Source organism: Lates calcarifer, linkage group LG16_LG22, assembly GCF_001640805.2.
Source record: "Lates calcarifer isolate ASB-BC8 linkage group LG16_LG22, TLL_Latcal_v3, whole genome shotgun sequence".
NCBI lineage: Eukaryota > Metazoa > Chordata > Actinopteri > Centropomidae > Lates > Lates calcarifer.
Window position 1 is genome coordinate 9,635,607 of NC_066848.1, and position 25,656 is coordinate 9,661,262.

The window sequence follows — 25,656 nt, forward strand, 5'->3', positions numbered from 1 at the left end:
CTTGTCTTTTCCCTTGTTTTGACAAAGGTCCAAATGACTCAGCTGTGTTACATAAACCTCCAAAAGGGCCAAATGTTGAGCCAAAGATGAACATAATCCTCAGATTTCCTGCCATGGGTGTTCTTTTCTATGAAGAAAACAACCCTGAAAATGACTCATTAATGATGTATAATTTTTGTCAGAATCTGTCCATTTGGCAAAGTGTCAGGTACACAGAGTGAAAGAGAATGACCTTGTTATTTTAATGACAAACCCCCCTGTGTTAAAATCAGTCTGGTGTATTTTAATCTCAGTCATGACAGGTAGAATTGACCTGCCAGATCTTGTAATAGGCACATAAAACCAGGGAAAAGAAAATGAAGGTTTCTAGTAAACAACCTTTATAAATAGAGTGTTTCAATGTGAAGTTATTCCTTTACAAAGACTTGAGATGTCCTGGCATTCCAAACACAAGTGCTTGAATTTAATCAAAGAATACCTGCAGACCATGGTTTAAACCACAAAGAATGCACCAGAGATAAAGTACATCATCACAGCCTGCTCTATCTGTTCCCTCTGCCTTTCATTTTCATGTCAGAGATTACAGACAGTGTAGTCTTCTAAATCCAATGTGATTTTCAGCAACTTTGCGGCAAATTGTCACGGAAAAACCCCAAACAGATTAAACAGGAATTTCATACCAGGCAGTTGGTGCACTGACCGTTGGGCGGGACTTGCCTCTTTTGCCTCCTAATGCCAAAGTTGATTGCAAGGGTACTCTTCATGCTTCAGTAAGCTGTCCGTGTCCCTCTGGGTGGGTTATGATGTTCAAATGAAATTTTTTATGTCAATAAAAATCAAGGAGATTCATTTAATAGCATCTGGGCCAATGCATATTATGCAAACTTCTGAATGATGATGTGGATTACGTGTGATTACAAAACTTTTCCACTATGCGCTGATCAATAGTCCCAGCCTCCAGTAATGTGCTCAATGTTGCAGGTTCGCCTGTTAACGGTGAAGCGTCCTCCCCGCCCCCAGCTATCAACGACAACCGGCCATCCGGTGACAACCTGGACACCATCTTGTTCCAGCTCCGCCAGGTGACCAGGGAGAGGGACGAGCTTCGTAAGCGTCTGGCGTTGGCATCGCCCGGGACCACCTTCGATGACTGCAGGTGCAAATCCTTGCTCGCCTGCCAAGTTGTTGTTGCTACTTTTTTTTCTCTTCTTCCTTCTGGTAACACTTTTATTTGGCTGATGTCTATGAAACTGTCTACTGTGATTATAGATGCTTTTTTTGCCTAAATGAAATACATCAGATCCAACTATTGATTCAGACCTGAGATTCATTGCTCTGAGAGCAGCAAAGTTTATGACTGGTGATGTTTACTCTCTCTAGGTTGTTAAAAGCATTGTGATGTCAGTATCCTCAGTCCTGGCTGCCATGTTTTCATCATGAATTCTCTGCTGTCTGGAATAATGTTGACTCTACCTTGCAGAGAGAGGGCACTGACACCGGCTGCTTAATTAAGTTTAATGTGCTCTAGTTACCAGATGTTTCTTGTGCAGCAGAGACAAAAGGCTGCTACGCTTACATCACCGCATAGTTTTATAATGTTCTTTACATTCAGTCAAACAATTTGTTCTTATCTTGTGAATTCTCATACGAGGGGAAGGTCAACTCTGTCTTTTATATCCTCCTAGCTGAGCTCTGTTTTGCCACAAGGCTTCTGAGTAAAGCCTTGATTCCTTGCTGCTTTTCTCCTTAAGGCCAAATTCCAAAGCCAGTCATGACTATGAGCGCTTGAAAAGTCAGTGCATGAGGGCCATGGCAGATCTGCAGTCTCTCCAGAACCAGCACACCAAAACACTCAAGAGGTGCGAGGAGGCTGTGAAAGAGGCTGACTTCTACCAGTAAGTATTTCTCCTGCTAAGTGACACAGTACCTGTTTTCCCTTTCAGGTTGCTGATGGAGAACTCATTGCAGTTATTAAGTTCTAAATATTTACATGTGTTATGTAGTCTAAATGCAGTGCACCTAGTAGCTCAGATTTGGTGAGTGTGCGTCAGGTCTCATTATTGAAGTCCAAATGTCATAAGCCTAGGGTGAACATTCTGTCAGCTGCCACCTGCTGCCCTTCAGTGCAGAAATAATTAGGTTTTATTGCATTGTTTTACTGGAATGGTAACAAATGCAGGCATGGTGTTGCAATTAACCTAATTGAGCGAGCTACAGAAGGCTTTCACGTTGAAAGGGAATTGGCATTGAAAAAAAAAAAGAAAAAAAAAGGCATGGTTTTAAAAGCTTGGAAATGGAGGCATTTATGTGATTGAATCATTCAGCCTAACAGCTCATAAGCTGAGGCCAAATTTCTGGAGCATAGAGGCTGATCATATGGTGTAATAGCTGTCACAGAGTCTAGCTGGTTAGAATATTTTCTAGTATGAATAGAGGCAACAGATAAGTTGTCATATTAAGTTAATAGCTAATCAAGTTGTCATTTTATACAGTATATAAATAACATGGATGCTTTGTTCACTTGGGGCTGAAATAGCTCTAACAAAAGAACATCGACTCATGATATTCCACTCGTAAAGTTTCATTTTACAAAGTGTAAGCCTAGGCACATAAATTTAGTCTGTGCTGCCTCACATTTATGATAAGGGGATTTTTTAACCTACTTTAAAAGGCAGGAGAAGGCACTTGTGTCAGACTAAACCTCAAGATAATCTACCCCTCTTAGATACTGTCCACAGATCAGATTAACTGTAAAATTACTTTATGTTTAAAATTTTACGCGTTGCGTATCACCTGTATATTCCTCTCGCTGGATTTTAAGCCCCTCTTTACTGCATATCAAGGAAAACCTGCTTTCTGTAATTTACATTTGCGTTTACAGTGCATTTCCATATGCGTACATGTGTGTTGTGTTTACTCGTCTTGCGTGACTGTGTTTCCTCTTTCCAGCATGCTGCACAGCCGCGTCTTAGGCGAACAGACACAGCTGAAGGAGGAGATGGAGACACTCAGGAGGGACAACGCCCAACTTGTCCGAGAGCACAACCACCTGAAACAGAGCTGCGAGGAGCTCAAACGACTGCACAGTCAAGACCAGAATGAGTTGGCAGACCTCCGGCAACAGCAACAGCAGGTACAACGCATGCGCGCGCACACACACGCACACACACACACACACACACACACACACACACACACACACACACACACACACACACACACACACAGTTTCTGCTGTAACTGTCCAGATGTTATTGAACTGACTTCAGAGATTTACTGATACCACGCAGATGTTAGAGCCAATCTACAAAATCAAACTGACTTTCACAAAAATATTTGTACCTTTGCTACAACATCACACATTTTAATAGTCCCGAGGGATTTTAACCTCTTTATACTTCGAAGTCATGCATTTTATGACATCACCCCATACTGCCTGTTGTCTTCTACGTACTAAATACACAAGGGTGCTGTGACACGTATTGGACTGCTGTGCAGTGCTGTCTTGCACAGCACCCATGGGAACACTGCAGTGGTTAAGGGCACAGGGCAGCCAAGCAGAGGGAAATGCATACAGAGCATTTCTGAAAAGGGCAAGAAAAGGGCTGTGGCTTGGGCAAAGGGCACACTGACCCAAACCATGTAGCTACAAGATCAGTGTATACGCAGTGTTGTGCTGTGTCAGTGAGGTCAATACAGCCCTCAGGTCACGGCAGCTCTCCCAGGAATCAGGAAGTCTATATCAGCAAGACCTGCAGTAATGAGTCGTTCGGTCTCACAGAGAATGAGTAATGCAGTCTGAAGGACACACTCCACATATAAAACAGTTAATTTAGCAGGCCAGCTAAATGCAGTTCTAGAAATGCACTTACACTTACAAAAGCCATTGTTTAAGCTGGCACTGGATTTGCTTGCACTGTAAAAATAGAACCCTGCCTACACATTGATGCCATCTGCTGCTAAGGTGGGGCACAGCAAATACAGGCTTAGCTCAATTTCATATGATGCCAGCAACATTTTTGAACACTACCAATAGATGTGCAGTGACGCATCATATGACTTTTGTTGTCCTTACCAGGTAATGAGAGAGAAAGGCTCATCAGAGGTGTTAAACAAACTGTATGACACAGCCATGGACAAGCTGGAGGGTGTAAAGAAGGAGTATGACGCCCTGAGCAAACGCTACAGTGAGAAGGTGGCTAACCACAACACAGACCTGAGCCGCCTGGAGCAGGCCGAAGAGGAGAACCGGCGGCTGCAGAAGCAGATGGACGCATTGCTCAAACAGCGCGACTCGGCAATGCACTACCAGCAGCAGTACTCCACCTCGATGAGAAGGTGAAAGCAGCATCACTGGCACACACATACAGAGAGCCAGACACATGAGATGAGATATATGGGATATAAATATTTTGGTTCAAGCCCTCCTTTCGGTCTCCCATGCTTAAATCAGTGACACGGAGGGGGTATATGAGGACCCAACACCTGTATACACACATGAGCAGGCTGCAGCCAGCACAACATAATTTATATATGTATCTCATAAAATATAACTCTTCAGATCTCACCATCTTCCTCCGCTCCCCCAGGTTTGATTCAGTGCAGCAGGAGCTGAACAAGTCCTCGGCCCAGAACAAGGAGCTGCAGAGAGAGATGGAGCGCCTGCAGTCGGAGGTGACGCGCTACAAGAACTTGCAGCTGAAGTCAGCCAAGGACTGCGAGAAGTACAAGGAGGAAAGGGACTCCGTGTTCAACGAGTATCGTCTCATCATGAGTGAGAGGGACCAGGTGATCAAAGAGCTGGACAAGTTACAGACAGAACTGGAGGCGGCCGAGGCCCGACTGAAAAACACCTCCTCAGAGAGAGTGGTGGCCAGTGAAGAGTTGGAGGCACTCAGACAGGTATCAGGCTTAAGCATGTATAAGATGTACACATCCATCCTTAAGGTTCACAGGGGGGGCTAAAGCCTGTCCCAGCTGACACTGGCTGAGAGGCGTGGTAGATGTACACAACTTAAGTTTATATATCAGCCATAGGTGATGCAGATAGGTAGAATGAAGGTTGAACATGAAGACTATTACTTCCAAAAACATCATGACATTTGTTCTTATAAATTCTCATAAACAAACACAAACAGTATCAAATAATGCCAAATATTTTGGACCGCATCAAACAGAGATTAATGGATGCCATTATGACTTAACTTTTTTTCTCAAAATCTGATATATTATTTACATTTTGAATGAAAAACTTTGTTTGCTTTCTCGCTGAGAGTTAGATGAGTAAATCAATACCAGTCTCTATGGTAAATATGTATCTGGAGCCAGTTGGCTTAGCTTAGTGTAAAAACTGTAAACAGAGGGAAATGGATAGTCTGGCTCTGTCTGAAGGTAACAAAATCTGCCTACCAACACCTCTAAATTATCACATATCTTATTTGTTCACTCTGAAATGGTTGTGCTGTACTATTTCTTGGCTTGGCCCAGTTGCCAGCTAGCCGGCAGAGACTCTAGGAAGTTACTGACTGGCCAAGAAATGGTACGACACATAACACATAAAACTGCGGACTGTAATTGTTACACTTCCAGCTTTATGCTTACCATAGACACATGAGAATGCTGTCCATTTCATCTAAATCTCAACAAGAAAGTGAGTAAATGTATTTCCCAAAATGTTGAACTATTCCTTTAAGGTGTTAGCAGACAGCCTAATTTTGTGCACAAGCCTAAAAATAATGTACCCAAAATAAAACGGTCACTGTTCTTCAACCCTTTTGATTACAGTCATAACCTTGCTCTCCTATAAAGGGTAAAGCTTTATATTTACAGCCAAAAAATCAGAACGAGTACGAGTAGACATAGCTACAGAGACACAAACATTTTTTTGGCATAAGAAGGGACTATAAGGTCTGTAGTAGTACCTCTTTGAAGCCAGAGCCACAAGTCCGAACCATTTCAGTGTCAACAGCTGTTGCAGTGATATGGGGATCCCAAAATGCTTTGCACAAATAGAATCAGGAGACTTAAAGCTTTCAAACAATGTAACATTTTTCAAGGTTGTGTGAAGATTGAGTGCAGCACAGACCAAAACACACACACACACACACACACACACACACACAGAGTAGTGCTACCAAGGCCAAAGCATCCCATGTGTGCGATGGTGTGTTTCAGAAGGTTAAAGTAATAATTTATTTTCATAAAATGGATGTTTACCATTTTGTAATAAAACTTGTCCTGACTCATTAATCACACACCTTCTCAAAACACTTACCGTCTTACTGACAGTTACTGAGCAGACAGCTGATCCACCAGTATGTTCATTGTGTCCTTCAAAAACTATAAATGTCAGTTTAAACTATTTCGTCTTTGAGAATTTAATATCAACCTGTCAGGTTTTAAGGAGTCTGTGCGTGACTTGAGCCAAGCATCTACTTTTCAGCCGGTGGATCAAAGGCTAGTTTCACCCAGGACATTATACAAAAATAGCTGCGCTCCACTGCCTCCTTTTTGAAGAAGATCTCAGCACACTCTGGCTGACAGACAAAAGAGATTCATAACTAGTGCTGGATCACTCTGCATTTGCCCTCAAATATATATTTTTTCCACATTGCATTAATGACTCACAGTGTTGAGATGCCCTCATTCCGTTTTGCCCCCTTTGTTCCTGCGACAGGAGTTGAACTCGTCACTGGTGGACCGCGACAGGGCCATCTGCGAGAGGAACGAGCTGTTGGAGAAGTACTGCCACGAGGTGAAGGACAAGGCCGAGGCCCAGAAGGAGCTGAGCCAGGCCTGCAAGGACATCGAGACGGTCCGGGAGGAGAGGGACGTAGCCCGCAAGGAGAGGACGGAGGCCATCATTCAAAGGGATCAGTTACTTCGAGAGTACTATCAGGCCAGACAGGTAGCAAACACACCGCACCTTACATTTGACAGTATAAAGTCAAAGGTTAGACACATGATAAAGAGCTTAGTGCAACCAGGGAGCTGTCAGCTGGTGGATTACAGTATGTCAGTGGACTGACCCTTAAGTGGATTTAGGTGACACCTCTGTTTGATCACTAGATGGCCCCTGCAGGTCACGTGTCCCTGAACCTTAAATACCTTAAATATGAGCTCTGGTTTGTTTGACAGTAACATATCTGGTTAGTTTCAACACTTACTGCTCGTAGGTTTCTGTCATTTTTTTCACAGTACTCAATGTCATTTTGATTTGATTAATGAATAATCTGATGTATACTCAATGTTCATAGAAACAAGACTCGGCCACCCTGGACATGGAACGAGCCAATAAGGAAATTGAGATGCTGAGGAAACAGTATGAGGCCATGTCTCAGGAACTGAAGGAGGCCACACAGGAGGCTGAGGTGGCTAAATGTCGACGGGACTGGGCCTTCCAAGAGAGGGACAAAATAGTGGCGGAGAGGGAGAGCATAAGGTCAGTCTGTGTATTGGTTTGTTAAAAAATCCTGACAAGATTTGGAGGGTGCATATGATGCTGAGATCTTGGAGAATCACTAGGTTATATGAGCTCCTCCCAATACATCATCTCACCACCTCTCTTCTCTTCTTCCCCAGGACTCTGTGTGACAACCTGCGGCGGGAAAGGGACCGGGCGGTCAGCGATCTGGCCGACGCCCTGCGCAATCTGGACGACATGAGGAAACAGAAGAATGACGCTTTGCGAGAGCTCAAAGAACTAAAGTGAGTCGTGAGCCGTGGTTCTGAAGCCTCACTTATGTTGGAAAATATAGGACAGGCTCATGTTTGCAATCCAAAGAATATCCATCTGTGTTTGAGCAAGCACAGAACAACATTGCCTCTACCCAGCCAGCCTCGTGCACCTGTACTGTCTTTGTCTCCTAAGCCGGTTGTACTCAGTGTGTGGCAAGGCGTAAGCTGTGATATTCTGCCTTTGGAGACATCATGGAGCTCAGTTGTTTGTCTGGCGCCATTTCCACATGCCCAGATTAAAAGTGTAATCCCGGAAAGCGTCAGTGTTTTGGACACACAGACACATTTTCTTTCTCACTGCTCTACCTCCCTGCAAATTAGTGTTTTTATATTGCATGTTAAAGCTCCCTCTGCTGGCTAAAGCCTATATGACAACCATTTCTGAGTCACAGTATTCTATGCAGCATGCTGTGACTTTGAGAGTTTCTTTCTCCATCCTCTGTAAAGAACAATGCAAGATTGGGGTTTTAATGTCACAGCTACCCTCAAGGTATGTCTCAATAGGACACCATATATCTTACTGACAGTGGGGCATTGTGTGCATTCTACTTTTAGGTTTCTTATGAGTGAAAATAAATTTGATTCCCTAAACTGCATAATGGAAGGTGTTTGCTAGTGTGAGTAAGGACACTAGGAATATTTTGAAATGTTTACACCTAATTCCATATTAAAAGGTCACAACACATATACTTTCTAAATTTCTACATGCTCTTTCATCTACATCTATAATGATGCACACTGTCATTTTATTCCAAACAGAAGAGTAGTGAGCCTGAGTTTGCAAAATCTTCCAGTCTACGCACTGGTCGTGTGTGATTCTTTCTGTTGTCTCCGCCAATCCATCCTCGACTGACTGACCTTTGACTCGGTGTGCGATGTCTTCCTTTGTTAAGGGAGAAGATGGAGAGCCAGCTGGAGAAGGAGGCCCGGTTCTGTCAGCTAATGGCCCACAGCTCTCACGACTCAGCCATCGACACAGACTCCCTGGAGTGGGAGACAGAGGTGGTGGAGTTTGAGAAAGACAGGGTAAGAGCAGTGCTCAGCTCTCATTACTGAGAGTGATTTGGTGACATGCCAGTCTCCAGTAGAGCCAGTGGAGCTGTAAAGACTGCCAAAACTTGATGATATTGAAATAGGTTTGTCAAAATGAATGAATTTCCTGACATTTATGTTAACTGCCTTCACAGGATGACATGGATTTGAAGGCACTTGGGTTTGATATTGCTGAGGGGGTAAATGATCCGTATTTACCAGGAGACTGTGGAATATTTGTTACAAGGGTGGACAAAGGAAGTATTGCAGATGGAAGGTTAAGGTATGAGCCACCTCAAGAAGCTAATCTGTGTTCTTTTCTGGACTTTTCTGAACACTTTATTAAACGCCTCATCCATCCTCTTTTGTTTCCAGAGTGAATGATTGGTTGTTGAAGATAAATGACATCGACCTGAACAATAAGGACAGGAAGCAGGTGGTGAAGGCTGTTCTTAATGGTGGAGGATTGATCAACATGGTGGTACGAAGAAGGAAGTCTCTGGGAGGAAGGCTGGTCACTCCTGTTCACATCAACCTTGTAGGACACAAAGGTATATTAGAGTACTAAATTACTTAGCTTGCTCATTAATAGATTTGAATATTATGTCTGTGTCTGGTTTCTGTGCCTTGTGACTGTTGATGCCTCAGCGTTATTTTTCTCCTTTGTATCTCAGACAGCGGTATTGGCCTGGAGAGTGGGGTGTTTGTCACCACTATCGTCCAGGGCAGCCCGGCAGCCAGGGAAGGTTCTCTCACAGTTGGAGACAGACTGATTGCTGTGAGTCACTGTCAGCCTCTATGAAATCCCCAATTTTCTTTTTTTTTTCTTTCTTTCTTTTTTTTTTTACACACCCTTCCTCCACATCTACCACACTACAGCTCACATTGGTTCCTTTGGCTTTCTAATCCAGGCCTTGATCCATTCCAGTATCCACACTCCAAAACCAGATAAGGTGGGATTTGGCTGAGCATGTGAAGTAGAAGGAGGAAAGTCTCCTCCTTTTGATTTTAATACTCAAAAAAAAAAACTTTTTCAGCTCTACAAGGCTAGGTGGAGCTGTCTCACACACATCTGCAATATATTCAGACTTAAGGGAGTGGAAGAGAAAAGACAAATGTCAGAAATTGAACTATGCATATCCATCCCTATCTTTGAAAAGTGACCTTGTCTCTTATGCTAATCTGTCACTAGCAGCAGAAATCTTAACTCCCTTGTTAGTTTAAACTTAAGCATGAAACCTGCACATTACCTTTAAATCCCAGAGTGCTTAGATATCTCTGCTCACCGTTTAGCAACATAGCCGTTCCATGTAGCCAGGGAACTGATATGCCAGACGATAGCTCAGCTGCAACCACAATTAGCAATGGTTAAGTACAGATGATGCGTTAAGAGATCTTAATCGTGGAAGAGTATCATATTTTATCATGCCCTTGTGGATGTTAATTACAGTAGTGTATCAGGTTATATATAACTTATTAAATGAGTAATTGCGTTTGCAAAAAAAAAAAAAAAAAAAGTCCAGAGTGCTGTATCTGCAATGAAATATGCATGGGATGCAATTGAATGTCAGTCGCTGAACTCCATGGCTCAGAGGTGACTGTTTCTTTCCCCTGTTCAATAAAATGTATCAGAAGTATTTTCTTTCCTGAACTTGTTTTATAATAGATCTCAGCCATTATATATTACCCACCTTAATATCTTTGACCATTTAAAAGAGAAAAAAAAGTCATCCAAAGTCAAGCCTATTGTGATGGAAATGTGCAGATTACAGAGTGCTGGCCTAAATTTCTTGTGGTTTCCCCACCGCAGCAGAGTGACACACATCTCAGGCCCCAGGACACTCTCATGTTCAGGAGATATGTCACCTGTGTGTGTTTTGTAGATGTGTATCTATTCTAATAATACTGTCACCCAAGACTGTATCAGGTATCAAACAGACTAACGTGCGTTGCTTTAGTGCTGAAGGACCTGTCCTTATTTCCAGTGTCTTTCTCTGCTCCCCAGATAAATGGCATTGCTCTGGATAACAAATCTGTGACAGAGTGTGAGGCTCTGTTGAGGAGCTGCAGGGACTCTCTTAGTCTCTCTCTCATGAAGGTGGGCCACACTCATCTCACTTCCTGAGCTCCTTTTCGGCTTCACCTATGCCGAAAATCTTCAAGAGCTTTCTTTCTACTTTTGCATGCCCTACTTAGTTTTACAACTTTAGCCGTGTGGTTTGTTGCAGCTGAATTGATGCATTACCATTTAATTTAGCAGAGTATTATCTGAAAAATGCCATTTGGTGTTGCTAATACCTTTATCTGTCCCTCCCTGCAGTTCTTCCCTCACAGCACATCGGGCCAGAACATCTTTGAGAGTCTGCGTGAGTCATCAGAAAAGTCCAACGGGCGCATTCACCTGTCGGAGATCCACTCCCGGAACAGTCGCAACCTCAAACACAACAGCTCAACGCAGACCGACATCTTCTGCCCTGATGTTGGAAGCACCAGCACAAGTAGCATCTCTGGGGAGAGGAGGAAGGTCCGAGGTGAATCCGAGGAGGCATACAGTGACATCAGCAAGCCGTTCTCCATGGGTTCCCTCCATGCCACTAGCCTTCGGCCGGCTTCTGACTTGGGCACTGGCCGCTACGGGCCTAGTGCATTCCAAGAGTGCTGTCCCTACACAAAAGCTCCCTCCTCCTTGCCCTTTGACCCTGTCTCGGCCTCAGACTGCATCACAATGGAGACAACCCTGGAGAAGAAGCACAGCGGGGGCACGTGGCCCAAGATGATGGTGGGAGGTATGTCAGTCGCACCGGATAACACCAGTCCAGTCACAGCGGCAGCCCAGCTCTCCATCTACAAATCGCCCAAGCAGAGGAAGTCCATCTTCGACCCAGACACTTTCAAACGCCCTGAAACACCTTCCTCTAAGATGGAGTACATGGCAGCCAATCAGATCGCAGCAGTGGCTGCTGCCGCAGCAGCTTCCCACTCCCCCCAGCCCTCGAAGACAGAGTCCCTCTCCTCCTCGTCCACCCCTACCCCAACCCCTCCAACACCACCCACCCGCAGCGACTCCTTTAAGTTCAAACACAAACATCAAAGCAGCTCTGCCTCCGACTGCACCATCACCTCAGACGGCAAGGGAGAGGCTGTCATCTCCATGGCAGCGGGAGAGGGCAGAGACAGGAGCGAGCGAGAGAGAGACAGGAATGGGAACCACTATTTCCTAGACGGCAAGGTCCTGACCTCAAGGAAGTCATGTGACGAGGACATTGGCCGAACCAGGGGTGAGGAGCCAGAGGTAAAGAGGCCGCGGCCTAAATCCGCCCCCGCCCTCCGACGTAGGATGACCCCCCAGACCATCACTCTTCCCACCTTTCAGGTGAGTCCATCTGAGGCCTCGAAAGTCCTTCTGAAATTTCCTCCTTTTAAAAATGTTCTCTAATAAAGAGATGAGAGCATGATGCTTTTGAGAGGTGTTTAAAAAAAAATCCAAAAGGGGACCAACATTTCAAATAGTCCCAGCAGGCCAAAGCATCCATTTTGTAATAGAATTTACAGCCCCGTCAGAGTTATGCCTCTGGGACTTGCCTCTTAGGCAGCGTGTCTGAGTGATTGATGGTTTTGCACTGGTACAGCCACCCAGCCCAGGAGCTGAGTCAGTGCCTGGGGCTCAGACAACCATGCCTGGCTACCTCTTCAGGCCCTGAAGCACACAGGAAGAGCGCAGTGGGGGATAAATGTTCATTTTACTGTTGTGGGATGTTCATACTGTCATTTTTCTCATATGATACTTGTCTCCAGCAAAGTGTAGAGGATTTCTCCCAAGACATAATGGTGTTGTGTTACCCTGCAGGGGAAAATGGTAACCGTTTGTTTCTGTCATTCATCACAGAGCTACTCTAACGACGAGCATTCACCAGAGCCCAGGGACATGCTGCGTTCCTCCCCCAGCCGCTCCCACAGGCACAGCGTCGGTTTTGTCCCCACAGTCTACAATGGCACCCTACCTCCTAGTGAGTTTCTCAAATGCTTACATAAATATGCGCTCTCACCTATAATCATACACCTCCCCACCCACCCACCCACCCTCTCTCTAACATGGTGGTATGTCTGGGCTCTGTCAGATTCAGCCCACCGGGGACTGGCTCCTTGCCCCGCTGTGACTGCCGTGATGCGGAATCCAGTGTACACTGTGCGCAGCCACCGCGTTCATACCAGCAACTGTCCATCTGTCGCCTCTCAGATATGTCACCAGCACACCCACACCAGGTTACCTCCTTTTTCCCACACTAAACATTTCCTTGACCGCTGTCCTAAAACGGATGGTTAAAATCAAGGGTTCTTTAATTGTCGGTTCATGTTACAAGGACTAATATATTTAAATTAGCCTGTTTCCCAAAGGCAAAATCACATAATTAAATTTGGGTTAGGGTGGAAAATAATTTTGTGCTGTTGCTTTGCCCTAATATTATGGAGTTGTGATTTAACTCAGCCTATCAATTTAATTAATGACAAATATGAAATGTGAAATATCTTGCATGTTTAAATAATTGTTTGAGCATTGTATGAATACTAATGAGTGTTTCCTTTTTTTTTTTTGTCTCCACAGCCCACAGCACCAGGGTCGTCTGAGCCTGGACCTCAGCCAGCAGAAGCGAACGAACGACTTCTCTGAATCGTCGTCGTCACGCAGCAGCAGAGCCTCACACGGTACAAACTCACTGCCCTCCAGCGCACGGCTCGGTCAGTCTGACACGCACGCACACACGCACTCACATAAAGGTCACGGGCTTCGTGTCCCTTTCTTTGGATATTATGTCACAGCATTCATTCCTGTATCATCTCATCCTGCTGCCAGGTTCTTCCAATAATGTCCAGTACCGCACAGAGAGGATCAAAATCCCTTCCACTCCTCGCTACCCCCGCTCCATGCTGGGGTCAGACAGAGGTACTGCTCTCACACTTGCCACATAAGTATTAAAACACTTAAAAGCCCCTTTATATATAGGTCTAGCCATATTTTTTCCCCCAACCTCCTTGCCTGGTTTAACTCTGTGAGATTCACTGAGTTGAAAGATCAATTGACTTGTAAAGTTTTGAATTGAGGTTTAACAGCACAGGCAGGAGGAAAACTGGAGCCATCTTAAATTTCATCCCCAGATGTGAAACTCTCATTTAAACACTTGAATTAGCCTGTTTTGCTCATCAGTGTAAACAGTTTGTACCTTACAGTCTCTTTAGCTTTTGGTTACCCCTGTGCAAAGTAATAATGTACTGGTCAGATTGTGCTCAGACAGTAAGATAATGTGTGATTAGAAACCACTTCCTCAGGTGGTTAGAAACACTTTTTTTCACATCAAGTGTGAAAAAAATTAAACTAAGCTTCCATTCACAGACACAGAAACCAAAAGCAACAAACTGCTGACAAGCAGCACAAGTAACAGTATCCTCGTCAAAATTAAGTGTGTATTTGTAGTATTTGTGGGTGTAGAACCAGTGAGATGAGGTGTTTAAAAAGGCTCTACATATCAAAAAATGGGTTGAAGTTGCAAGTGTAATGAGATTTCATGTATGATGATGTATATGCACACACCCTTATTCTGCCCCTCTCTGCTCCTCTTCCCCTGAATCCAGGCTCCCTCTCACACTCCGAGTGTAGCAGTCCCAGTCTCATCACACCTCCGCAATCGCCACTCAACTTGGAGACTTCCTCGTTCGCCAGCAGCCAATCACAAGGCTCCATCTCCACTTTACCTCGGATCTCGGTCAGCCCTGTGCCTATAGGGGAGCGCAGAAAAGACAGGTACGACGGAAACACGTGTTCACAGATGAAGATTTTTTCAAAGCAATATACCAGAAATTAACCGTCTACGAGCAGCTGAATGGCATGTCTGCAAATTGCAAATTGGCTTGTTGATCTGGCATTTCAAATATTTACATTGGGCCGTGAAGATGGTTGCCTAACGTGCATTGAGAATAATAATCAGATGGTTGTTACTAGTGTTTAGCTGATCAGTGTAGCCCTCTTTATGTGATACTGAGAAAATGGCTCCACAGATGGTATAGATGTTGGGTAAATGATGGAGAGTATGATTATGAGGATCACTTCAGAAGCAAGTACGGTATGGTCTGTGCCTGCCCTCAGGGATCCTCCCAGGCTATTTCAACAGGCGTTGCCAGGCAACAGGTCTATCCTGGTCAGAGCTCTGCAATCTCTCATTGAAATTCAGGTTGAAATCCTATTAAAACTTGTTTAATAATTTTCTGGAATCTTCTGTTCGTTGCCAAAAAGAAGCCGTGATCTACCGTGTGTGTGTGTCGGAATTTTTATTTTATTCTCTCCTTCAACATTTCTGTCCCATTTTTGTATGGACAAACACCACTCAGTCTTTTACACCGTTACTGTCTCTGTATGATATCTGTCCTCCACTCTCCTCTTTATCTTCCTCCCGCCTTTCTGTAACCTTCCGCTTTCAGATCTCTTTACCGTAACCGATCTTTTCTAAGGATTCCTCTGGCTGCAAGGCCGAGGTTCTCCTCTCTCAGGAGCCTCAGGTTCGTTCTCCCTCGCTACAAGTGCTACAAACCAAGGGAATGCCCCCCCCCCAAGTTCACGTTGTTCACATGCTTCAATGCTTCAGTGCAGTTGGGTATATAAAATGGAGGAGCAGAATAATCTTCTGCAGCTTACATGCACCTATATGGAATGCAAAAAGAGATTTTTTTTTTCCCCACTGCAAGAGAGAGGTTTAATTTCCAGATTGCTAGTTCTCTGCATGCTTCAGTATATGATTTGTGCCCCAGGAAACAAAAAAAAAAAAACCCTGATTAGTTACACTCTGTGAACTTCAAAGGTTCAGTGTTGTGTGTATATGTGTGCACTTGTCTCCCTCCATGTCGGAAAACCCACTTGAATCTCAGATATTGCATGCAGCGTCCATTGCCCCTGTGATGACGACATGGTCAATATGCATGTGTGTATTTTGGCCTTAAGCCAAGTCACCCTCCAGTCTGCAGTATGTATGTTATGCAACGGTATTATTATTCAGCCTCAAGCTTCTGGGTCATGGTCCTGTTTGTACACCACCACTCTGTTTACTCCTGTCTCTGGCTGCTAATCCATTCCCCTTATCTGCCTTCATGGTATTGTATACCATGTCCGAAACCAACTTGTTATGAAGACACACAAAGTTCATGCAAATCTCCTTCATGTGAAGGGATTTCACCTGCCTGTGCTTTCATGACCTTGCACACAGTGTCTCTGTACTCTAAGCCTGTCTGGTTTCTTCTGTAAGCTAGGCAGAAAGTGGCGCTCTGGAGAGATGATCGATATAAGGGTGGGGTTAACTCAGGTTCAAACATTCCTCAAACCTCAATGCTTACAATTTGAACCAGATGTGATTTTTGTACAACTACAGCAAAAGCCTGGGTAACAAGTAACTCTCCAGAGCTGTAAATAAATTGGTCAGCCTCAGCTATGAGAACGTTACCTCACCGCTTACCCTCTTGGTTTACTCTTGTGTGGTATTCTGTAACCACTTTTCTTGGACGCTGTTTTCCCCTCTTTTCCCACCAGGCCGTACTTGGAGGAACCTCGCAATGTCATTGTGCACAAAGGTGCGGAGCCTCTCGGCATCTCCATCGTCAGCGGGGAGAACGGAGGGATCTTTGTCTCTAAAGTTACTGGAGGTAGCATCGCTCACCAGGCAGGATTGGAGTATGGAGACCAATTACTGGAGGTATGAACAATCTACTGTATGTGAAATGTTATCACTTCAAGCAGCATAAATATGCATCACATTGTCAGATGCCTATATTCTGTATGGCCTCATTTCCTGGAATACCGTATTCATTAGCACTGTCACAGTTCCCAAGTTTTTAATACTTACTGAAATAAATTCACTGAAATGGTGTTTTCTCTGCATATAAAATGGATCCGCAAGCTGAAATTCTGTTGCAATGTCACATCAAGTGGGCGTATACTGTACTTAAGAATGGTACACAGTTTGAGTAGTTAAACGAAAAGGCCTGGGGAGGAGTGTTTTTGAAAGAAGTGAATTTATCATACCAAAACTTCGCAGAGACTTAATTGTTTGTTACCCATTTTTAATGTGCTTCACTATCACATAAGGTAGTGCACCCTTTAGCAGTGCTAAAGTCTGTCACTCCATCTTACATAACCTAGATCTAAGTGGCCTGCTCCAGAACAATGTGAGCTTTCCACATTTTTACAGTGATATTAGAACATTAGGAGTGTAAAATCCTTACAAATGAATTTCCGAATATATGCATTTTTAAGTAAGACATTAATGGAAATATCATTAAGACTATTTTTCCCCCCTCCTTAATAGTTAAAGCTCAAAGAGATGAAGGCAGATGTTCACCTCAGTGAACACCTACTGTGGGCGTGATCTGTAACTGTTCAATATAAACATGATATGAATGAGGTGCATGCATCTTGAAGATAAAACAAAAACAAAAAATATAAATATGCATCAGTGACTTTACATAATCACAACTAAGCATGCGTTCCTTCAGCACTTCTGAATTGCAAATAGAACTACAGATATTGCAATGCAAATAATAGCTGTCTGGTCTCTTTACGGAGCATAATGTATGCACTGTTATTTTTCTAAGGCTAGGAAAATGGGTGTAAAGTTAATCCCCTGTCAACTCTCATGAGTATCTTCTCCACCAAGTACTACTTAATGACTTAAAACACTTAATAGACTGGGTGCATACTGTTTTCCTATCTCTCTGTTCTTTTTTTTCTTTTAATAGCCCCATCTCTCCTAAAACTCTCCCTAATCACACTTCTCTGCCTTTATCAGTATAATGGTATCAACTTGCGGAACGCTACGGAGCAGCAAGCCCGCCTCATCATCGGCCAGCAGTGTGACACCATCACCATTATGGCCCAGTACAACCCACACATGTACCAGCTGGGCAACCACTCACGCTCCAGGTAACACAATGTAGTATGTAGATGTTCAGTGTAGGGGTTGGTTTAGCTTCTGCGTCCCAGGTGCACCGCTTGACTGAATCAGTTCCAGAAAATGTTTCAAGAGTGACATGGATATTTATATTGTTTCATATGGCCAGGTAGAGGGTTTTTTTTTTTTTTTTTTTTTTTTTTTTAGCATTAAGGCCAGATGATGCGTTTTCATTGCATTTCCATTTTTCTAGCTGAATGAACATAAATGAAGCTCTGAGACAGGAGTTGTTCTCTCAGGTGAAAAGTGTAAAGAAGTAATTAACTGTCTGGCTGGTCATTTTTAAGTATTCTCAATATGCATGGCAGAATCCGACTGATACTGAAATGTCGAAGTTAAGAAATGTTATCTCATATTGGTTGATATCAGATTTTTTTTAATCAAAATGCATAATAAAATATTATTTATAAGAATGCCTTATGGTGCTCTTTTTTAAATTTTGTATATTGTCAGCATTTCCAGTCTACAGTTTCTTGTGACTTGTCAGCTACCAATTTCTAATTGTGAGAATGCACACACAGCAAAGTGTAGATCAGTGTTAAATGCAATTAAAAAAACATGTTTAAATTTTGATTGACTTACTGCCCACCAACAGCCAACACTGTGCTCAATAAATGTTGCTCTTAATCAAGATTTTGACATTATTTTGGTGCTTGGACAGAGACTGACTGACAGTAAGTCTATTAAAGCATAGAACAAGGGAGCAAATAAGAAAATTAAGACTTTTAGGTTAGATTACTACTAAGAATGATAAGAGTGAGATAAAAGAGAACAACAGCAGCTCCTTTGTACTTCTATTTCTAATCAAACCCTCCTCTGTAACAGGCAGCTTCTTGCTTTATTTTCCAGTTTATCTATTAGTGGAAAAAGTATGACTAATCTGACTGTGAAGTACATTAAACCTAAGGTCTTTTGATGGAGCAAAACTCTCCCATGTTTGACTTTTTTTTTTTTTTAACCTGTGCAGCTCCCGTCTGGAGCCGGTCAGCACTCAGTCGACTCCCCAAGGAAGCGGGGCCGCCACCCCCGACAATCACTCCGCCATCGACACACTCAGCGAGCAGGACGAGGGCACGCTCACTCCCTCCTCCAAGCAGACCACACCCACTACCAGCCCCCACAATTTCATCAGGTAAACACATACACACACACCAACATTAATAAAGTAATAAAAGATCTTCTCCCTAATAATAACCGCATGAATGGTTGCACCATGCCACACCATTACACATCAGTGTATTACTGACTGACCACTTGTTGTCTCCCAGAATGCCTTCTGAGGGCAACAGGAAGGCGGCTGACCCACGGCTTGTGACGGTGCGCAGGCCTGGGGTGGAGGTCGGGGTCACACTCTGCGGAGGGAACCTAAGGGGGGTCTACATAGAGAGCCTGGATGAGGACAGTCCTGCCAGAGGCCCTGATGGGCTGCTTCCTGGGGACCTCATCCTAGAGGTATGGACTCATGTATTTCTGCTCTTACTCAAATACACATGCATAGACACACAAGCTGTGGTCCAGGAATTTCATAATGCGTGTATGAAGACTTGGAAAAAGGCTTCAGCAACTGACCGATATACTACGCAAACAATGATGATTTATGTAGGTTTTTGTTTGGCATATTTACAAATCTTGAGTACGTGAAGTATTTTATTCAGGTGGATGGGTATCTGGAAAGCTAGATTTTAAGTGGGAGTTTTAGTCAGTTTCACATGATGCTGTTAGACAGTAAAGAGATGTAGGTGTAATATCAGTTCTTTGAAGTGATCTCAAAGCTGAACTCTTATAAGATGTTTGCAGTCTCCTGACTCTTTAAAAAGCTTTGCGTGCTGTTGTTACTTCAGACTCGAGCACTGCCAGAAGGCACTGGCATTTCTTTTTTTTCCTGCCTGTCATTGTTTTCCATTGATCTCCTCCTCATCCGCATTCTCTCTCACTCCACGTCGGTGATCTATCCAGAGCGCCGCAAACTCATAATAGACAATTCCTGTCATGCTCCCACTTAGCTCTCCGCCACAAAGGGCCTGCTATCTGAATTGCCACACAGCTTTGTCATCAGGCTGCACAGCATCAGTCTGTCCTTCAATCTCCCATCCTGTTTGTTTTCTTCCCCCATACGTGGCACAAATCAATACTGCGACACTTTAATACGGCTGAAAGCTTGGAGGAAATGTAGCTGATTACTAGTGGACCTCTCACAGGCGCTACAAATGATTTCACAGATGAGTGTAAACAATCGCCAAATCTCTCTGCTCCTCACCTTGAGTTTGTCTTATTTTTCGTGATGTGAACTTCACTTGCCCCGTGTTTCCTCGGCTTTCAGTATAACTCGGTGAATATGAAGAATAAGACAGCGGAGGAGGTGTACGTCGAGATGCTGAAGCCTGCAGAGGTGGTCACGTTCAAGGTGCAGCATCGGCCGGATGATTTCAGCATGCTCAAAGACGTTCCAGGAGATGGCTTTTATATTAGGTGCGTGTATACTGTATGTACACACATTAAAACATGCACAAAGTTCACTGGTGGGCCTTTTATGTGTTACAGCTCTACAAAAAGGAACACACTAATTTTCCCTAAGCAGCCTCATCTCTGTCCATGCTGCTATATATAGAACCACCACTGGAGCGCCCCTTGGACAAGTTGGAATCTTTCTCATCTAACCAATTATGTCCCAGATCCACTGTGTGACTGCAGTGATGCTACAAATTTAGGTTATCTAATCTCTCCACTCACTATACGCCAGACCCTGCATCCATTTTAGCGCTCGTCATTTTCCAGGTCATTAGAAATACATTGTATATGAATGGAAAATGAAGCACTAAAATAGTCACGTTTTATTGTCAGAAGTCTGTCCGGGCGTGTTGCCGCAGCTGCCGCAGTCACTTGTCATATAGGCAAGTGGGCTTGTGATGTCATCTGCAGTAAATACACTCAGCCTGCCGGGCTGTCACAGATAGGCTGCTCGAGAATGACTTACGAGGCTCCAACAGGAGGCAAGCAAGGCCTATTCTATCGATAAACTCCCTCTACACTTCCTTTCTTACTCTCCTTCTATCTGTGATTCTTTATCTTGTTCTCTTCGCACCTCTCTTGTCTGATACCTCACCTCCTCTCCCACTTTATCAACTCTACCCCCCCGGCTCCTCTTAACTCCCCATCTATCTTTGTCTCTCCCTCCCCACCAGAGCACTTTACGACCGGGTAGGGGAGGCCGAGGGGGACCTCAGTTTTAAGAAGGATGACATCCTGTACGTGGATGAGTCTTTACCAAAGGGCAGCTTCGGGACCTGGATGGCCTGGCAGCTAGATGAGAACGCACAGCAGATCCAGAGGGGGCAGATCCCCAGCAAGTACATGTGGGTGGAGAATGCAGCGCACGCTTACACACATACATTTCTGAGCCGGTGGACAGTTTGTAACAGCTGTGACAACAATCTGCGCCACACTGCTACAATGTGGGAATCATATCTAATGTCACCACTCTTCCATATGTTTTGGACTGTCCTTTTGTTAAAAGAACAGTTCAGTTTGTTACTGAACTCCTACAGTGGAGTCTTTAATACAGATTAATTGTCTCTTAACACAATCCACATGTGAAAATGTTACAATTTTCTTTACAATCTTCTCAGGCTTAAATGTCCCTAAAACAGACAACACAAGTCCTAGTAAAGCACTCACAGCCTTTTCCTGTGTGGATCCTCTTTCATTTAAATCTGTTTTTTCTTGTGAATGTGTGGTGCAGGATGGACCAAGAGTTTTACCGCAGACACAGTGTGACAGAAATGAAGGAAGACTCCAGTAAGACTCTATCTGCAGCGGCCCGCAGATCCTTCTTCAGGAGGAAACAGAAACACAAACGCAGCAGCTCCAAAGACAGCAAAGAGATGGTGGCTCTGGACGCCATCAGCACAGACTCCATCCCCTTCCTGGATGGTAAGAAGAAAAAGTTTTGGAATAAAAACTAAAACAAAATCAAAAATCTTTGCTGAAAAGGATATTTGATTGGCCTGTGTGTTCTTTGCGTCAGACTGCGTGAGCTTGGCGTACCAGCGGGTCCAGAAGGTGGAATGCACCTCTCCCAGACCGGTGCTCATCCTTGGGCCGCTCACTGACCCCGTCAAGGAGATGCTGGTTAAAGAGTCTCCTGGGAAGTTCTGCAGATGCGTACTGGGTGAGTTCACCTCATCCAGATTCTTGTCTGTCCTACAAATCAGGGCATCTGCATTCTTACACCTCTGGGGGAATATCTGTGCTTTGTCCTGGAGGTAATTTTCTTTCCTCCTTCAGAGGTGATGAAGGCATCCCAGCAAGCCATCGAGCGGGGCGTCAAAGACTGCCTCTTCATCGACTACAAGCGCAGGAGTGGCCATTTTGATGTGACCACTGTTGCTTCTATAAAAGAAATAACAGATAAGGTATGAGTCATTCTTTTCTTTCTCATCAGATTTTAGCAGGAATGATAAAGTGGCTTCTGTTTGTCTTTAATCTCTGCCTTTGCTCAAGATAAGCTATCACTATTGCAGCGCTGTAAGCTTAGATATCGATGAATGAAAAGCAAGATTCCTGCCCGTATCAGGAAATGTTAATTGTCGTCAAGCCTTATGAAACGTTCTGTTTTCTTTTTTTTGGATGCAGGGTTGTCACTGTTTGCTCGACATTGCCCCGCACGCCATTGAAAGGCTCCACAGCGTTCACATTTATCCTATTGTCGTCTTTGTCCGCTACAAAAATGCCAAACAGATCAAGTAAGTAGCAACCTTTTGTCATAACACGAATCGGGACACACAAAGATCTCCATTCGCTGAGTGTTTCTTTGAAGCATATAAACTCAAATACACACACAGAAAAGTGCTAGTATAGTAAAGTGAAGTCTGGAGTGCTGTGCCAAGGTCAGAGGTATGAGGATAGGGATATCCTGGTATTGTGGCACCTTTGTCTTGTGTGTGTGTGTGTGTGTGGTGTGTGTGTGGTGTGTGTGTGTGTGTGTGTGTGTGGATGATGGATGGATAGATGGAGCAGGATAAGCCCTCACACTTTCCATCCCACCATGAACCCTGTCAAAGCACCCCACTCCACCACACACACTTGCGTAATCCCGAACAGCTGGTGAAACACGCCTGTTTTTATCTGTCTTTTTTAAAATAAAGTCTCTCAGTGCAAGAGCTGTATCTCTACTTCACTTGCTGTATGTTTATACATTTTTGCCAGGATTCATCAGACATTGCTGTCACATACTGTATTTAAAATAAGTATCCCAGTATCTGATAAACAGTAGATATGGTTTCTAATTCATTACACAACTCAACATTTGAGCCGATACTTTTATCTGTTTTTAAGTATCTTTAAGTATTAGAAGCACTGAATGATTGAAAGCTTAATTAGACACAATGAGAATGTAAGAAAGATAAGTGCTCACTGATGTTGGATTCATACCTCCAAAGCTCTGATCGGAATTTTGTGTCACAGGGAACAGAAAGATCCGGTTTATCTGCGGGACAAAGTATCTCAAAAACATTCCAAGGAGCAATTTGAAAGTGCACAGAAGATAGAGCAAGAGTACAGCAAATTCTTCACAGGTTTGTATGCAGTCAAAACATCTTTTTTTTTTTTTTTTTTTTTTTTTTTTTAAAAAAAGGCAATCTAGACCACAGATAATATGTCCATTATCTGTTTACAGAACAAACAAACACACGTTTTATCTGTCCGTCAGTGCTTTGTTTGGACTGTATACCCTCTTTTTCTCAATGAGTCACCTTTTCCTTGCAGGTATTGTCCAAGGCGGAACCCTCCCATACATTTGCACTCAGATCATGACTATAGTTGATCAAGAACAAAGTAAAGTCCTGTGGACTCCACTCGGCTGCCCCTAGAGGAGACCAGCTGCCACTACAGCAAGCTGCGTCTTTCATCTCCATTCCCCAAACACTAATTAACTCTTTCACACTATACCAATAGGTACACTACAGCGAGCTAGTTATGTAAATTATTGATATTTTTTTTATTTTGTCTTTGTTATGATTTATAATCAGAGCCTCCTTTATTTCTGATGTACTCCGGAGCAGGTTAGTAGCACTGGATCTCGACGTTAAAAGTTCATTGAGTCTTCCCTAAGGGTTTCTGGTGGTGTATTTGTAATGCTGCATTGTAAGCATCCGTTTACAGTCAAAAGACGAGTGTGACTATTGATGTTCAATATTTGCTTGAATGCGTGTCCCTCCCCCTGTGTACACAAACCTCAGACACTAATGAAGTTCAGCAACCATCCCCCGACCCACCCCGTGTACCAGATGACATTTGTGGTTTCCCTACAATTATGCACCCATTTGACGACGACTGACAACTAATTGTATGTTTGTCTTTGTGCGTGCGTGAGTGTATGTGAGTGTGAGTGAGAGAAAACAGCATTGAGACTGTTGTTCATAATTGTAATGACAATTTCAGATGAGTTGAATCACGGTTGTTTGTTAGCTTGAATACCATGCTATAGAAATGGAATGCCGGGATCAGACATCACATTCCTCATGGTGTTTCATCACAAAAGTGCAAAAGCATCAAACCTCTTGAAGTATGTAGCTGCGTTCGTACTGAACCCGACTGCCAGCAGTGACGGCCATGAAAACTCAAAACACATCGATGTTTGCTCTATGCATTGTGTTTCTATAGTAGCCGGGTGTGTGGACAGTTTATGGGCCTTTCGGAAGTGCCTTCGGAGAAGAGGCCTGATCTGAAACCAGCCCCTGGTCACATAACCAGATCATTAAGAGATGAGATCTTTGAAAGTTTCTCTTCCAGATCCATTATTTAACCTATCATGGATTAGATGATGCCAGGGCTGATTTGAGACCAGTACAATGCATGACAATGGTGAGGTTTTGAGGGTAGGCCGAAGCGGCGGCCAACAGGTTAACTCCTCAGAATGCACTCCAGGGCTAGACAGACCACTGTGTAACTATCATTCTATCTCTTTAACATATATTTAACAACAATATAGAGTATAACATATACAATATGCAGATACATCTGAAAAAACAAACAAATATATATAAATATATATTACATGTATTTTCACTAGGTCATACACCTAGGAAAGTCTGGCAGTCAAGTCATGTCTTAGCAGGTATTAGCATGTTTTTTTTTTTAAGAATTTATTTTTTGTTTTTTTTGTGGTTGGTTGTCAGTCACTTATCGATGTACTCATTAAAAAGAGACACTATGAAGCAAAATTTGCAGGGTAATATCTTCAAGGATTTTTCTCTGATCCGTTTAAATGTTAGTGACTTTTCATTGTTATTTAATTGTATTTTTTATTCAGGAGGTGAAAAATATTGACAAAAATATTCTGCCCTTCCTCGAAAAACCATATCCTGTATCTTATTGTGCCAAAATCCACTAAGGCAACTTTATCCTTTTTATTTCTGTTTTGCACTTGTTTATTGTGAACCTTAAACATGTAACTGTTCCTAGGTTTCCAGTAGACTATGAATAGGTACTATAATTTCTACTGTAACTAATTCACATCTTATGTATCACATTAGTTCCTTACATTTCATTGATGGCCTTTTTATTCTTAATCAGAAAAAAAGGATCACTCCTTATTTGAATTATTAAAAAGGGATCTATTCTTGCACAGTTTTTCAAAGGAAAAAAATTAGTCCACAAGTTTGACTATTGGGCTAAAAGAGTAAGCAGAAGCAAACTGTAATGTTACTATTTTTCTGAGTAGATAGCATATGCTAGAGAGAAAGAGAGAGCGAGAGAGAGGGCGGGATACAACGTGAACTGGTTGTATTTTTAGAAAGAATATAGACGCCAGGTACTGATTGAACTTTTCTTTTATTAAAAAGAATGTGATTTGTATGTTGAGACATTAACATGAGAATAAAACTCATTTTCTGTATCACAA

At 43.3% G+C, this 25,656-nt stretch overlaps 1 protein-coding gene across 4 annotated transcripts in view; it reads left to right on the plus strand.

The window, feature by feature from the left end:
• Positions 1-25,656, plus strand: part of dlg5a (discs, large homolog 5a (Drosophila)) — a 36,154-nt gene extending 10,498 nt beyond the window's left edge. Inside the window, exons 3-33 of one of the 4 annotated variants that reach the window (XM_018696734.1) lie at positions 982-1,156; positions 1,752-1,895; positions 2,950-3,133; positions 4,079-4,338; positions 4,590-4,902; positions 6,677-6,907; positions 7,257-7,441; positions 7,582-7,707; positions 8,631-8,763; positions 8,925-9,052; positions 9,145-9,320; positions 9,444-9,547; positions 10,775-10,867; positions 11,090-12,142; positions 12,656-12,776; positions 12,888-13,032; positions 13,373-13,506; positions 13,622-13,711; positions 14,398-14,566; positions 16,340-16,502; positions 17,595-17,728; positions 18,724-18,888; positions 19,025-19,208; positions 20,077-20,225; positions 20,939-21,109; positions 21,496-21,686; positions 21,781-21,924; positions 22,041-22,168; positions 22,389-22,498; positions 23,220-23,329; positions 23,520-25,656. In XM_018696734.1, the coding sequence (XP_018552250.1) occupies positions 982-1,156; positions 1,752-1,895; positions 2,950-3,133; positions 4,079-4,338; positions 4,590-4,902; positions 6,677-6,907; positions 7,257-7,441; positions 7,582-7,707; positions 8,631-8,763; positions 8,925-9,052; positions 9,145-9,320; positions 9,444-9,547; positions 10,775-10,867; positions 11,090-12,142; positions 12,656-12,776; positions 12,888-13,032; positions 13,373-13,506; positions 13,622-13,711; positions 14,398-14,566; positions 16,340-16,502; positions 17,595-17,728; positions 18,724-18,888; positions 19,025-19,208; positions 20,077-20,225; positions 20,939-21,109; positions 21,496-21,686; positions 21,781-21,924; positions 22,041-22,168; positions 22,389-22,498; positions 23,220-23,329; positions 23,520-23,623 (5,717 nt within the window). In that variant the 3' untranslated portion in view covers positions 23,624-25,656. Of the gene's footprint in view, positions 1-981; positions 1,157-1,751; positions 1,896-2,949; positions 3,134-4,078; positions 4,339-4,589; positions 4,903-6,676; positions 6,908-7,256; positions 7,442-7,581; positions 7,708-8,630; positions 8,764-8,924; positions 9,053-9,144; positions 9,321-9,443; positions 9,548-10,774; positions 10,868-11,089; positions 12,143-12,655; positions 12,777-12,887; positions 13,033-13,372; positions 13,507-13,621; positions 13,712-14,397; positions 14,567-16,339; positions 16,503-17,594; positions 17,729-18,723; positions 18,889-19,024; positions 19,209-20,076; positions 20,226-20,938; positions 21,110-21,495; positions 21,687-21,780; positions 21,925-22,040; positions 22,169-22,388; positions 22,499-23,219; positions 23,330-23,519 lie in introns of those variants that run through there. The other 3 variants (XM_051076427.1, XM_051076426.1, XR_007814754.1) reach the window with 3 other exon arrangements.